This window comes from Chaetodon trifascialis (genome assembly GCF_039877785.1).
Source record: "Chaetodon trifascialis isolate fChaTrf1 chromosome 24 unlocalized genomic scaffold, fChaTrf1.hap1 SUPER_24_unloc_1, whole genome shotgun sequence".
In the NCBI taxonomy this organism is placed as follows: Eukaryota; Metazoa; Chordata; class Actinopteri; order Chaetodontiformes; family Chaetodontidae; genus Chaetodon; species Chaetodon trifascialis.
This window is the reverse complement of record NW_027255838.1, coordinates 835,290-851,159: the sequence shown is the minus strand read 5'-3', so window position 1 is coordinate 851,159 and position 15,870 is coordinate 835,290. Positions and strand designations below refer to the sequence as shown.

General features: G+C 44.3%; 2 protein-coding genes across 2 annotated transcripts in view; one reads left to right on the top strand and one right to left on the bottom strand.

Annotated features, from left to right (window-relative positions):
* Positions 1 to 15,870, bottom strand: part of LOC139328098 (NLR family CARD domain-containing protein 3-like) — a 387,375-nt gene that overhangs the window by 244,664 nt on the left and 126,841 nt on the right. The window lies entirely within an intron of this gene.
* Positions 4,105 to 11,831, top strand: LOC139328099 (NLR family CARD domain-containing protein 3-like). The gene is made up of 7 exons (XM_070958195.1): positions 4,105 to 4,345; positions 4,504 to 4,732; positions 4,885 to 6,691; positions 6,777 to 6,950; positions 9,633 to 9,806; positions 10,844 to 10,890; positions 11,059 to 11,831. The coding sequence occupies exons 2-7, from the start codon at positions 4,696 to 4,698 to the stop codon at positions 11,610 to 11,612; spliced, it is 2,793 nt and encodes a 930-aa protein (XP_070814296.1). The 5' UTR covers positions 4,105 to 4,345; positions 4,504 to 4,695; the 3' UTR covers positions 11,613 to 11,831.

The following is a 15,870-nucleotide window of genomic DNA, read 5'->3' as shown; positions in this document are numbered from 1 at the left end:
TTGAATTGAATTGAATTGAATTGAATTGAATTGAATTGAATTGAATTGAATTGAATTGAATTGAATTGAATTGAATTGAATTGAATTGAATACTGGGTCAATCTGCAGGGACATGGTGATAAACATCCTGCCGAGAATATCTTAGCAGACTGCTGGGAACACAATGAGACTAATTTCAGTAGTTTTGGTTGGATTGGTGACGTGAAAGCACGAATCATAGGACTGAGTAAATTGCAGTACAGCCCCACAGTCCCAATCTCTTCCATTCCTCCCTGGTTATTTCCTTTGCCAAATGTAGACCTCAAAATACAGCAAGAATTGAAGGAAAAGTCAGGGAAACATCCTATATGGCATATAGTCCAGAATTATTTAGACCAGCATTTCTCAGATTCAGTGTTTATTTTTACAGATGGATCCAAAGATCCAGATACAGGATGTGCAGGAGCAGCAGTATATATTCCGGTGAGTGGCACACATATTAAGAAAAGGGTATCAGATCATCTTTCCGTATACACCACAGAACTGCTGGCTATATTATTGGCGTTACAGTGGATAGAGGAGAGGGAAATACAAAAAACAGTTATTGCATCAGACAGTTTCTCAGCACTATCAAGTATTAGATCAGGCAGGTCAGCATTCAGGATGGATATAGTCAATGAAATATACCTAATAATGTACAGAATGCATGTTGAGGGCATATTCACACAATACATCTGGGTCCCTGCTCATGTGGGTGTGGAAGGAAATGAACAGGTAGATATTCTGGCCAAGCAAACACTCCGAATTGCACAGGTAGGCATGCAAGTTAAGAAATAAGAAAAATAAGAATATAAAAGAATACACAAACTACATGGCAGGAATATTGGGACATCAGCAAAACTGGAAGGCACCTGTATCAAATACAAAGGCATGTGGGTGATGGGAGGAAGGTGGGCTTCAAACGTAGGGAAGAAAACATTATAACACGTCTGAGAATAGGTCATTCAGCTCTCAATCATACATTGCACAAAATAGGCAAACACCCTACCGGACACTGCACACACTGTAACCAGCCAGAAACAGTTGAACATGTACTACTCCACTGCAAGAAATATGACACCCAGAGGAAAAATCTTAGTCAGTCATTAAGGAAGGCAAAACATCACCACTTTACACTAACAGGGCTTTTGGGGAAATCAGCAGGCAAGATACAATATGACATTTAAGTTCATTAAAGAAACTAAGTTAGATAACAGAATCTAGTTTTTGTTTTTGCTATTGTTTTTGTTTTGTATCCTGCCTTATCTCTTGTTCACACTCCAGTCCAGTTGGTGGCGGTAATGCGCCATGAGTTGGTTTGCCAACCGCCAATAAACCCCTCAGAAGAAGACGTACCCCACTGTCGCGCACACGGACAGTGACTGGTCTCCCAGCGCTTGGCTGGTCCCCCAGCGCTTGGCTGGACTCTAGCTCACGTTGCCCTCTTAGTCCTCCTTAGGTTTTCTTCAGCTGGCCTCTGTTTCGGTTTGCACGATATTTAAAGTGACTTGGTGAACTTGTTCGTAACGTACGCGGTGCATCTGACAAGACAGAGCTGAAAACGGCTCGTGTCGCGACAGAGGTGACTTTGGTTTATATTCGACATTCGCTTGTTTTTTCTGTTTATAACTTTAATAGCGTCATGAAAACCGCACCAATTCCATCCAGGTCGGTATTACTTTGTAGAGATAACTAAGCCAGACATTTCACAGGTCTCATCAACTCACCAACCTCAGTTGTTGTGGCGAAAACTCAAACGAACGACGCTGAATATCCTTCACACCGTGCGACAACCGGAGCGCTTAGGGACCGTCGTAAAATTGCAATCTCTGCTTATTCACAATCAAAAAAATAATGACAACAACACACAAATACTGAAATTTTGAAATAGCTCACTGGAATTTCAACCTATCAACACCAAATTACATCTAATCTGTTTTACAGCGCAGTAAATATGTTGTGTATAGTTATAATGAACATGAACGTATAGTATGAATGAAAAGTGTCCCAACCTACTTCTTTAAAATGTCAAGATACCAAAAATAAAGTGACTGAGCTGACTTGATGTAAAGCAAAAAGTGTGATGGCAATTTCAGTTCCTTGTACTTCATTTACTTGAGACACCCCACCTCCCATTTCCTCATCAGGATATCAGGTCCTTTTGTGCTTCAAATTGTGATGTCTAGACCTCTTAACACCAACACACTGCTGTCAGACTGCGTTCAGCTGACACTGATATGAGAGACGAGATAACAGCCAATCAGAGGAGGAGCAGCTGATATTTGACAGGAGAAACCATGAAAGGATGATTTCAGCTGATGTGCACATGAATGATTTGTGTTTCCTCTCCAGATCAAAGTGTGTGTGAGCTGACGTGAGTTCAGCAGCATGAATCGGTGTGAGGACAGAGAGGAGGGAGTCCGTCCCTCTAAAACCAGTCTGTGTGGGGACGATGACGTCCAGACCGAAGCTCAGAGGTGAGACGAGGATCTCTGACTGTCCAGGACTCGTCTCCAACTCAGAGCACTCAAATCTGTCCACCGTCATTATTCACACTCAAAGCTCTGTGTGTGTTGTGTTGAAGGCAAGAGCAGCAGGACCCACCAGACTCTGCTGGACCTGGACCTGGACCTGGACCTGGACCTAGACCCAGCTGTGTGTCCTTCAGGAGTGATCAGTCAAAGGGTGCCATCATTAACTTTAAACAGCAACAGGTCTCTGACAGACAGTAAGTTGTTCTCATTGTGACACTCATGTTGGACAGTTTGACCTGAAATGTCCATATGTCCTCCTCATGTTGTCCACTGCTGATGTTTGTCCTTATTAAATCCAGTCTGACCAGTTGTCATTCTGATGTTCATGTTGTCCTAGAATGATGACGAAGGTTAGAGCTAGATTAGTGTTAAAGGACATTTGTCCAGTCTGTCCCTAAACAGCACTGACATGTCCACATGTGGACACTGAAAGCTGAGGATAATGATGGTCTTCCTGTGTGTCTGACAGGATCGATGGGAGACAAACCTCTGCTGAATCTGAACCTGAACCCAGCTGTGTGTCCTTGAAGAGCACCCAGTCAAAGGATTTCTTTATTCACTTTAAACAGCAACATGTCTCTGACAGACAGTAAGTTGTTCTCAGTGTTAAAATCCTGTTGGACAATTTGACCTTTATTTTCAGCGTCGTTCTTCTTCTCATTCGTTTCTATCCTCACATGTGGAAGCTGCCCAGTATAACCAGTCTTCAGCTCTTGACTCCAGTTGAACATTTCCTCCACACACACGTTCTGACTGATGACTGCATGAGTATGAAACAGTGACTTGATTGAGGCTAACAGATGCTAACGAAGGCTAACCCTGATTCCACTGAGTTCCTCCATCAAATCAACATGTTGTGCTTTTCAGTCATGTGACAACACAAACACAAACATGTCAGTGATAACAGCTGGACTGAGATCAGCTGCTGTGAAACACAGAGTGAAGCAACACAGAGAGTGTGAGGAAACACACAGTCTGTTTGTGACTGATGCTGCTGATGGATTCACAAAGTCAAGAACAACACTGACGGCGGCATCATGGCGCCTCACATCAGGCTGGAGTTGTGCCTCTGTTAAGACGTCTGATGCAGAGAAGGGTGTTATGGGTAACTAAAGGCTGCAGGAGCTCAGAGAGGAGACAAAGCTCAAAGATGTGTTGTGTGTCCAACAAGTGGACAAGAAGAAATACATGTTGTCCAAGAATAAAAGAAAGAGCCAGAACAAGTTGTATGAGCAACAGCTGCAGCTGTTTCCTTCATGTCGTCCAGAGAAGAACGTTCCAGCTTTCATGTGAAACACAGCTGGATGTGAAATCAGCCTCAGCTTTGCTTTGATCCAGTATTCTCTGCTTCTCTCTTTGCTTTGCTCATGTTTCACTTACTTTATTGGGACTCACTGCCAGTTTGTGCTGGACAGGTAGCATCCAGTTAGCTTGTGTGAGCTGTGTGATGCTGTCCACAGTATTATAGGCTCAATGAGAACTGGAGGGACTCAACCAGACAAGCTGCTCAACCAACACAGTAAAGTGAAAGCTGCACAGAAATGCAGACTGTTGATTCACGGTGGGATCAGCAGTACGAGCAACACTTTAATGTCAGTGGAAACCATCTGATTCAATGTTGGAATCAACACTTCAGCTCAAAGGACCTTCAGCTGGTGTTTGTCTCTGTGTGGACGGACATGATGTGAGCTAATTCTTCATGATTCCTCCACAGAGTCCACCAGGAGAGCTCAGAGGTTCCCAGTGGTCAGTCTGCCCAGCAGCATCAGACTCACCTGGACTCCATATTTCTGGTCTGTACATGTACAACAGCTGCTTTCACATCTGTTCTGTCCACAGTAATGTCCACGCTGCACTTTTTAGACCAGTGGACCGTCAGTCTGTCCAACATGGATCTGATGTTTGCTTCCATGATTTCACTTTGTGTCATTCATATCATCTTCTGTTCCAGCTGCTGGAGGAGAACATTGTCTCTTTTGTGAGGAACGAGCTGAAGAAGATCAAGACGGTTCTGAGCTCAGATTACCCAGAATGCTCAGAGAATCAGGGGGAGGATGAGGAGGTGTTGGATGGTGAGGATGCAGAGCAGAGGAGGAGCAGCAGAGAGGCATTTCTGAAGATCACGCTGCACTTCCTGAGGAGAATGAAGGAGGAGGAGCTGGCTGAGCGTCTGCAGAGCAGTAAGAGGATTTCTCTAAAGGCTTAACTGTTGGATCAGTGAACATTCACTGATGTCCAACAGATGGACCAAAATATGTTCAGACAAGGACATTAAATTCTCATCTCAACTTTATCAATCACTCATTGATTTATTTGTTGTGTCTTCAATCAGAACATCTTGCTCCAGTTTGTCAGCGTAATCTTAAATGTAACCTGAAGGAGAAGTTCCAGCGTGTGTTTGAGGGGATCGCTAAAGCAGGAAAGCGGACCCTCCTGAATCAGATCTACACAGAGCTCTTCATCACAGAGGGAGGGACAGGACAGGTCAATGATGAACATGAGGTCAGACAGATTGAAACAGCATCCAGGAAACCACACGGACCAGAAACCACAATCAGACAAGAAGACATCTTTAAAGCCTCACCTGGGCGAGATGAACCAATCAGAACAGTGATGACAAAGGGAGTGGCTGGCATTGGGAAGACGGTCTTAACACAGAAGTTCACTCTGGACTGGGCTGAAGACAAAGCCCACCAGGACATACAGTTCATGTTTCCATTGACTTTCAGAGAGCTGAATGTGCTGAGAGAGAAAAAGTTCAGCTTGGTGGAACTTGTTCATCATTTCTTTCCTGAAACCAAAGAAGCAGGAATCTGCAGGTTTGAAGAGTTCAGGGTTTTGTTCATCCTTGACGGTCTGGATGAGTGTCGACTTCCTCTGGACTTCACCAACAATAAGATCTTGACTGATGCTACAAAGTCCACCTCAGTGGATGTGCTGCTGACAAACCTCATCAGGAGGAACCTGCTTCCCTCTGCTCGCCTCTGGATAACCACACGACCTGCAGCAGCCAATCAGATCCCTCCTGAGTGTGTTGACATGGTGACAGAGGTCAGAGGGTTCACCGATGAACAGAAGGAGGAGTACTTCAGGAAGAGGTTCAGAGACGAGGAGCAGGCCAACAGAATCATCTCCCACATCAAGACATCACGAAGCCTCCACATCATGTGCCACATCCCGGTCTTCTGCTGGATCACTGCTACAGTTCTGGAGGATGTAATGAAGACCAGAGAGGAAGGACAGCTGCCCAAGACCCTGACTGAGATGTACATCCACTTCCTGGTGGTTCAGTCCAAAGTGAAGAACATCAAGTATGATGGAGGAGCTGAGTCAGATCCTCAGTGGACTCCAGAGAGCAGGAAGATGATTGAGTCTCTGGGAAAACTGGCTTTTGAGCAGCTGCAGAAAGGAAACCTGATCTTCTACCAATCAGACCTGACAGAGTGTGGCATCGATATCAGAGCAGCCTCAGTGTACTCAGGAGTGTTCACACAGATCTTCAAAGAGGAGAGAGGACTGTACCAGGAAAAGGTGTTCTGCTTCGTCCATCTGAGTGTTCAGGAGTTTCTGGCTGCTCTTCATGTCCACCTGAAATTCATCAAGTCTGGAGTCAATCTGCTGTCAGAACAACAAAGAACCTCCTGGTGGTCTAAAGTCTTCAGAGACAGAGAACCTGAACTAACACATCTCCACCAGAGTGCAGTGGACAAGGCCTTACAGAGTCCAAATGGACACCTGGACTTGTTCCTCCGATTCCTCCTGGGTCTTTCCCTGCAGACCAATCAGAGTCTCCTACGAGGCCTGCTGACACAGACAGGAAGTGGCTCAGAAACCAATCAGGTAATAGTCGAGTACATCAAGAAGAAGATTGAAGAGACTCCCTCTGCAGAGAAAAGCATCAATCTGTTCCACTGTCTGAATGAAGTGAATGATCGTTCTCTGGTGGATCAGATCCAACAGTCTCTGAGTTCAGGAAGTCTCTCCAAAGATAAACTGTCTCCTGCTCAGTGGTCAGCTCTGGTCTTCATTTTACTGTCATCAGAAAAAGATCTGGACGTGTTTGACCTGAAGAAATTCTCTGCTTCAGAGGAGGCTCTTCTGAGGCTGCTGCCAGTGGTCAAAGCCTCCAACAAAGCTCTGTAAGTACAGAGATAGTGAAGTTTCTTCATCAATAAATACTCTGATATCTAACTGACTGTTTGCTTCCTTCCTGTGTCTCTTCAGACTGAGTAGCTGTAACCTCTCAGAGAGAAGCTGTGAAGCTCTGTCCTCAGTCCTCAGATCCCAGTCCTCCAGTCTGAGAGAGCTGATCCTGAGTGACAACAACCTGCAGGATTCAGGAGTGAAGCTGTTGTCTGCTGGACTGGAGAGTCCACACTGTGCACTGGAAACTCTCAGGTCAGGTCAAGTTACTGTTTGTAATAAAATCTTTGACACATTTCTTCTTTTCTGCTTCTCTAATGTCAGTTCATTTGATGAGCAGATTTTTTTCATCCAGATTTTTTTTCAACTTGTCTTTCATTAATCCAGTTTCATTGGGTTTTGGTTATGGATTTACAGGTGAGACTCGTGATATGCTTTTTACTCTTTTCTGAACTCTTTAAAACTACATTGGGTGGCTACCAGGAAGGTACGGTGTTTCCGACATCACAAACTCTTGATGTTCCCGAAATTGAAAGCCTTGTGAATGAAAAGAAACATTTTTCTCAAATCTGGGGACAAAAATGCGCTGAAAAGGGAGATCAGGAGAGGCAATGACAGCCACAGGAGGAGGCTGGAGCAGTGCCACCATTAGAGCAATGCCAGAGAGGTTTGGAGAGGCCTGAAAACCAGCTCAGGTCACAGCAGCGACAGTGGGAGGGGCCCAGAATTTGGAGACAGGGAATGGGAAAATGAACTGAACCAGTTTTTCAATAGATTTGATTCCATCCCTGTTCCCTCCCCCAACCACCAGACCCAGACCTGTCATTGTTACTTCTCCACCTTCTCCCTGACACCAGCAGCACCCTCTTGACACCACTTAACCCCCCTCCACTCCACATCAGAGACTACATACCCCTCCCCCCACCTCACTCAGCAGGAGCCACCACCTGAAATAACCACAGATCTGGTGAGGAAGAAGTTCAGGGAGATGAGGGCGAGAAAGGCTACAGGCCCTAATGGCATCAGCTCCAGACTGCTCAGAGACAGCAGATCAGCATCATCAGCATGAGCCTCAGTCTGGAGAGAGTTCCAGCCCTGCGGAAAAATTCCTGTGTGGTTCTGGCCCAGAAGAACGTGCATCCCAGAGTGCCCTCAATACTCAACCACCTCCATAACCTGGTGAGCAGCGAGTTGGACCTCCTACAGTTTGCATATCCACCATCAACACTGAGGATGTTGTGCATGTTGCTTTTGCCCTTGGAAAGTCCAGAGTTCTTCCTTTGAAGCACATCACAAGACCAGGACTGGAGCTGACGGATGCAGCACTGCTTGTCAGGATGGACAAAATGCAAAGGAAAGAGCTGCACCTGGCCTGAAAAGATGATCCAGAGGTCAGGAAAAACACTGCTGTAGTCACAACAGTGCTGAAAAACACCAAGGCTCCCACAGACCAGCTGATTTCAGTCTTCTCAGAGTGGATGAAGCTCCTCAAAGCAGTGGCATGGTACCTCAAACCAAAGACGTAAGGAACTTTCCTTCGGCCACAGCGGCACCCACTCAAGCAGCCAAAAGGGGAGTGCAAAATTCTGCCCCTTCAAGACCAAAGTTGGTGCACAGTTTCCCACAGCTGAAGATCTCTCACAGGCAGAAAGGTTAGTTATTGCCTAAGTCTAGAGACAAACATTCCCAGCTGAAATTGTAACACTGGAAACAACCCCAGATAGAAGACAAAACAGCAATAAATCTGTAGGCTTGATCTGTAGGCATCGTATGAGTACGTGGCAGGCTACATGGATCTGCAAAACCTGATGAGAGCAAACACCCTTGTATCTTACGCAAAGATACACACATTTCAGTTCTCCTGCTAAAACACATGTATGAGCGCTTTGGACACGGTGGTAGAAAACATATGCTTTCAGAGCTATGGAAGAAATATGAGGTTGGAAAGGGGAACTCGGTGTCAAGGAAAGTAATCTCCAACTGTGCTGAATATGGACGTATAAAAAGCAAAACAGGTGAGCAAAAGATGCCAGATTTTCAACAAGAACAAATCCTGCAGTGCACTTCAGCATATTGGGCCTCACCTGCCAGGTGATTTGTCGTGGACGGTGACACTTTCCGATCCACTGCATCTCAGGGATGCCTTTCAAAAGGGTGAGCATGAGATACATGATGGGGAGATTTTTCTCTCTTTCCAACTGTGAATTGTGTTGTTCTCTTGTTGACCAAAGATTTAAAAACACTCAAAATGAAACAACTTTAAAGGACGAAGACAACCAGAGAGATGGTTTACCGTGTGAGATGCAGTGACTCACTCATGGTATCACTCACAAAGACGGGAAATTTGTGTTTCAGTCTGTCAGACTCTGAAACTTCACTACTGAAAATATCAGAAGTATATTCAGATTATCTGTTTGCACAAAACCTTTTCAAACATGGAAAAATATTTCTACAGCTAAACTTTCATTTGTGAGAGTCCACACTGTGCACTGGAAACTCTCAGGTCAGATCAAGTTACTGTTTGTTGTAAAAGCGTTGACGTCTTTCTTTAACCTCAGAAGTCCACACATTTGACACAGACATTCATTGATTGGCAGATGTTTTCTCTCAATGTACCTTTTATTAATGAAGTCTGGCTGAGATGGAAATCCTCGTTTATGTTTTGTTGTCATGTGACTTTGATTAGTGGACGTCACTTTATTCCTGATTCAGTCGTGATTAATTAGCACAAAGGTGTCGCTCAGGACCTCAGGAAGTGAAGTGTTGAGTGTGAAGTCGTTGACCTGAAACACAGAAACTGTTGAGAATTATTATGTGTTGTAACTCCTCCCTCGTGATGCTGCTCAGCCTATCAGATCTCTGCATTGTGAGAGCAGTGATTGGACGGACAGCAGGACCCTCAGATGATCTTCCATGTGTGTTGTTGTGTGTTTTCAGGCTGTCAGGCTGTCTGATCACAGAGGAAGGCTGTGCTTCTCTGGCCTCAGCTCTGAGATCCAACCCCTCCCATCTGAGAGAGCTGGACCTGAGCTACAATCATCCAGGAGACTCAGGAGTGAAGCTGCTGTCTGCTGGACTGGAGGATCCTCACTGCAGACTGGACACTCTCAGGTATGAAGAGGCTGCTGCAGCCACAGTCAGTCAGTGTGAAAGAGGAGGAAGAGCTGGAAACATGTTGTCTGTCTTTTTGCTTGATGGTGGACATGAGTGAGACATGAACAGTCAGACATGTAGGAAACCTTTGTCCTTTGTTCACAACATAAACACTGGTTGAACATGAAAAGGACATATTTGTGTTGGAGTTCTCAAGGAGAACATCTCCAGGAACAAACATGATGATGACCTGTTGGTCATCATTGATGAGGTTGGACAGATCTCTGCATGGTAAAAGAACTGTCTGTCAGTTTGACAAATGTCCTTTTTGTCCTCAAAGACATAAAAACAAGCTTCCACTAAGTCCAAAGCAGTTGTATTTAGTTCAAACTGCTGGAACCTGACAACCACAGGACAGAGCAGGACTTTTGAGACGCTTCATTCAAGTGTTTTTCTCAAAATGTTGGTCTGTTCCTTCATCAGTGGACAACAATTGGACTGAACATGGTCTTCACAGCAAACATGGCATGTAAATATTTCCATGTGCAGACATCAAGTGGCTCTTCTTGTTCTGGTGAACTTCAGGAAGTTTTACATGAAAAGATTTCCACACAACAGAGTCGTGATGACTCGTCTCAGATATTGAATTCATTGACAGTTTTCACACTTGTAATGAACACATGAAGCACGGTCACATGTGGGACATGACGAAGACAAGCGTGTCCAACAATAAATGATTAAAGCTCTGCTGGTTTGCTGAGTGAAGACAAAGTCAGACTGATTATTAATCGTCACAGGTGGGAGAGCAAGAGAGCGATCAATGAGTGAAGCAGCTCAGAATAGAAGTCAGCAACAGATTGAAATGAGGAAATGAGCTGATGAAGGCAGATTTAATGATGAGAGAGAATCAGTGTCGCTGTCAGTGTCTGAGCAGAGCTGAAGAGGGAGAAGCAGGCCGCATCAACATGTTGTGTTTGTGTGTGTGAGAGTGATGTAACGTCCATGTTTGCATGCTGAAAGAGGAGGTGCTGCTCTGACCCCCCTCCTCCTTTCAGGGTGGAGCCTGCTGGAGTCCGATGGTTGAGACCAGGTCTGAGGAAGTGTAAGTGTGTCTTTCATTTGACTGATGACAACAAAGCAGAGCACATTCAGCCATCTTCAAACTGTGACATCACTCATTCACATCTCTGATGTCATCATCAAACTGTCCATCAATCAACAGATGATCGATCAATAACTGCAGCTGTTTTCTTCTTCTTCTCTCCATCAGATTCCTGTGAACTCAAACTGGACACAAACACAGTGAACAGAAGGATCAAACTGTCTGACAACAACAGGACGATGACGTATGTGACACAGGATCAGTCATATCCTGATCATCCAGACAGGTTTGAACCCTTGCCTCAGCTGCTGTGTGAAACTGGTCTGACTGGTCGCTGTTACTGGGAGGTCGAGTGGAGAGGAAACGTTTCTGTGTCAGTGAGTTACAGAAGAATCAAAAGGAAAGGAGACAGTGAAGAGTGTTTGTTAGGATGGAATGATCAGTCCTGGAGTCTTTCCTGCTCTGATGATGGTCATTACTCTGTCAGTCACAATGACAGAAGAATATTCATCTCTTCCTCCTCCTCCTCCTCCTCTGTCTCTCACAGAGTAGGAGTGTATGTGGACTGTCCTGCTGGAACTCTGTCCTTCTACAGTGTCTCCTCTGACTCACTGATCCACCTCCACACCTTCAACACCACATTCACTGAACCTCTTTATCCTGCCTTTGGGTTCTGGTCTGGGTTCAGGTCTGCTTCCTCAGTGTCTCTGTGTCCTCTGTAGGAGGGACAGTCTCCTCCTGTTAGACAAACACTGCTGAACAGATCAGTTGAGTCTGTGCAGGATCTCAGTCACATCAGTCTTTCAGGTTATTGGAATAAATTGATCAATGAACTTTGTTGAAAATTATTGAAAAGATTCCTCATTTACTTTGTAAACTTCTTCCACTTCCTGTCCTTTAAAGATGGAGGCTGTGATCATTAAAGTGTGGAAACGCTGTTGACTTGAACCTTCAGCTGTGTGTTGATTTCAGTTGTGGATCTTGTTGCAGTCAAAGCTGAATGTTGCTGTGAGTGTTTTATGGTCTTTCTTCAGGTCAGGACTGCTGACCGGACTCAGCTGAAAGATACGGAGAAACGTTTCTGATGCTGTCGTCCATAAAGAAACGGTTTTTCCAGTTTGGTGTAGAAGAACTCAGCGGGTCTTCACAGAGCCGTGACTGGAACCACATCTGACACCTTTGGGATTAACTGGAGCGCCGACTGTGAGCCAGACCTGATCGCCGACATCAGCGTTGGACCTCAGTGATGCTCTGGTGTCCGATCGGGATCAAACAGCAGCTTCAATATCTGCTGCAAAGGCTGAGCGCAGAAGACTGGAGGCTGATGTGCGGCACAGTCATGAACACGGTGTCACAGTCACGTTAATCACACACTGAGTGAAAGTTCGGCCGTCCACATACTTTTGGCCACAGTGTGACAAACAGCAAAAGCGCAGACTGAGATGAAGCTGAAACACACCAACAAACGCTGGTTTTCCCGCAAAATCTCTGCTCAATATTCAGAAACTTCCTCTAAAATTCAATCTTCTCTCCATGTTTCCCACAAAATATTTGACATTTTCACCGTTTTCCTGCAGCGTCGTACTAACTGAGTCTCTGTGTGTTTCTGTGTGTGTTTCTGTGTTGTTGTGTATTGTGGTGTGACTCTGTCCTCCAGACATTTAAAATATGTCACTTTTTCTTCTTAAATTCTGACTTTTTGTTTGCTCCATCGTCACTTTCAGCCTCCTGAACACACAAACACACGCTGAGTCTCTTCCTCTTTCATCACATTCATGAAATCAGATGAACTTTTGTTCCGTTTCATTCAAACTTTACTGGAAACTGGTTTCATTCAGTCACAGCTGAAATCACTGAGTCGTCTGTTGCTGCTGAATTATTGAACCAAGCTGCATTTAAATCATCAAGTTGGTCCATTTGGTCTTTATTTCAAGTTTCTGTTCAATAATTTGATCTGAAAAATGTCAAATTTCATCTTAAAACTGCAAAACTTTGGTCAAAAATTCAGTCGATCAATCAGCTGAGCCTTCATTAACTTCATCCAAATATTCCAAAGAAGACAAGATGTTCATCCAAACGGGCTGTTTCTGCTGCTGTTTGATGTCTGAATGTTGAATTCAGACAAAATAATAATAATAATAATAATAATAATAATAATAATGAAGTTTATTTATATAGCACCTTACAACATCAGACAGATGATCAAAGTGCTTTACAGAGAAATTACAAAAGATACACAGCAAGAAACACAACAAAAAATGCATATCAAAGGGTAAAAGTTACTCAATATTAAAAGCCAGTCTAAATAAATGAGTTTTAAGATGTGATTTAAAAAGTGCCAAGTCATTAATAAAATGCTATTCGGGGGTAGGGAGTTCCACAATTTCGGGGCTGCAATCGAGAAGGCACGATCCCCCCACTGTTTAAAATTAGAAACAGGAACCTCCAACAGGGGCTGTTCTGAGGGCCGGAGGGCTCTACAGTGTCGTCTAAGCTTTATACAATCAGACAGATACGCTGGAGCAAGCTTTAAAAACAAACATTATCAATTTAAAAATGATCCTAAATTTAACTGGGAGCCAATGTAGTGCAAGAAGAACGGGAGTGATGTGACTGTAACGGGGGTGTTGGTTAGAAGGCGTGCTGCAGCATTTTGTACCAGTTGAAGGCGAGAGAGAGAAGATTGCTTGATGCCGAAGTACAAGGAATTACAGTAATCTAACCTAGAACTGATAAAAGCATGGATAGCCATTTCAAGATCGTTCCTGCTGAGGAAGGGCTTAACTTTAGTTAAAAGACGTAGTTGGAAGAAACTCAGCTTCACTACAGAGTCAATCTGCTGCTCAAAACATAGACCAGGGTCCAAAATAACTCCCAAATTCCTTACAGCAGGTTTAAGAAGAGAGGCAAAGGAAGAAGAATTGCAGTTACTAATCACATTTTCACATACATCAGAGGTACCAAAAACAATACATTCCATTTTAGACTGCTTCAAGTGCAGAAAATTTTGTGTCAGCCATCGGTCGATGTCTTCTAGGCACTTGAAGAGGGAGCATTGGGGATAATCGGGAGGTAAACCTGAATGTCATCAGCATAACAGTGAAAGTGAAGATTATGAGTGGAGATGATCTTTCCAAGAGGCAGTAGATAAAGGGTAAAAAGTAGAGGGCCGAGAATGGAACCCTGAGGGACGCCACAAGAGAGGGGGGCACAGGAGGATGAGAGATCTCCAATCATAACAGAGAAAGACCTGTTTCTGAGCTATGACGAGAGTTTCTGAGGTATGACGACCTTCTCTAAGACCTTGGATAAAAAAGACAGGTGAGAAACAGGCCTAAAATGAGATAAAACTGAGGGATCCAGGTGAGGTTTCTTAAGAAGTGGTCTGACCACGGCATAGTTAAAAACATCTGGGACGGTACCTGAGCTAAGGCACATATTGATTAAAAACAAAGAGGTAAGGTCCGACAGTATGAAATACCTCTTTCAGCACCTTAGCGGGGACAATGTCTGAGGGACAGTTGGTCTCAGAGAGGAGGGGGAGGGAAACAGGGTCAGAATGATTAAAAACAGCAGTTGGGTACACAGAGGCAAAATTCAGCCCATTATCTGCGACGTTGGTGTTAGCAGTAATTTTTTCTCGAACAGAAACAATTTTGCCAACGAAGAATTTTAAAAACTCTTCACATGTTGCTGTTGAAGCATCTGTGGGGCTACTAGTGGATGGATTAATGACAGAGTTTATGGTACTGAATAATACCCTTGGATGATTGCTGCTCGTAGAGATGAGTCTGGACAGATAGAGTGATTTTTGCGTCTCTCATAGCTCTTTGATAAGTACCTAACGTCCCTCCAGATACCCAGCAAAATGGGAGATTTTTGCTTCTTCCATTTCCGTTCTGCCAATCTGCAGTCTTGCCTAAGAGCACGGGTATAATCATTCAGCCACGGATCAGCCCTGGACTTTGAGGATTTTATCCTTACAGGAGCTACAGAGTCGAGAATTAAAGTACAGGTAGAGTGGAAGGAGGAGATGAAACAGTCAGGTGAGGCAGGATAAAACAGGTTGTCTAGGGTAGTGGGATCACTGTTCTGAAATGCTGATGCAAAGTCACTAGCAGTGGAAGAGGTGATAATGCGGCGACGGCAAGGAGGTAAGAGGGGCTTAGTTGCCGAAGATGGCACTATTAGGTCGAGAGTATGGGAAGATGATCGGAGAGGGGAGTGACACTGATTTCTTTGACTGACACCGAGAGACCATAGGTGATTATTAAATCCAGTGTGTGACCAAGATTATGCGTTGGTCCGGCCACCAATTGGGTGAGATCAAAAGAATCTAAAAGATTTCTGAAGTCATTACCCAATTGATTGGCTGAGCAGCAGACATGTATATTAAAATCTCTGCAGATTAGGATCTTGTCAAATTTTGGTAAAAACTCTGCTAAAAACTCAGAAAATTCAGAAATAAAATTCTGGTTTGCCTTAGGAGGACGGTAGATAATAGCACACAGGATGGAACAGTTACTAACACAAAGACCTGCAGCTCAAAACTAGAGTAAGTATTTGTTGTGATTAATCTGCATTTGAATTTATTCTTGAACACAGAGGCTACACCACCACCTCGGCCTATGGCTCGTGGACAGCTGAAAAAAGAGGAGCTAGGAGGGAGGAGCTAAGAAAAGGCACTGACATCACCTGGCTTTTGCCAGGTTTCGGTTAACAGCAAAAAATCCAAAGTGTGAGCAGAAAAAAAGTTTTTCAGAATAAAAGTCTTATTGTTAAGAGATCTGGCATTGATCAGTGCCATCTTAATAGTCGAGGGAGGAGGCAGTGAGGAGGGAAGCAATGAACGCAGGAGACATGTATGTGCCCCTTGTTGGTGACTTTGAGCAGGGCGACGTCTATACGAGATGAAGACAGGAATGACGAGTGGGGAATTGCATGGTGTAAAGGCTGTGGTGAGGGCGGCAGATTCATCAA

Bases quoted from the DNA above. Each gene is read 5' to 3' on its own strand.
- LOC139328099 (XM_070958195.1), top strand. From the start codon at position 4,696: ATGAAGGAGGAGGAGCTGGCTGAGCGTCTGCAGAGCA. The intron at 6,692-6,776 runs GTAAGTACAGAG...GTGTCTCTTCAG, and splicing joins AAAGCCTCCAACAAAGCTCT to ACTGAGTAGCTGTAACCTCT. The intron at 9,807-10,843 runs GTATGAAGAGGC...TCCTCCTTTCAG, and splicing joins TGCAGACTGGACACTCTCAG to GGTGGAGCCTGCTGGAGTCC.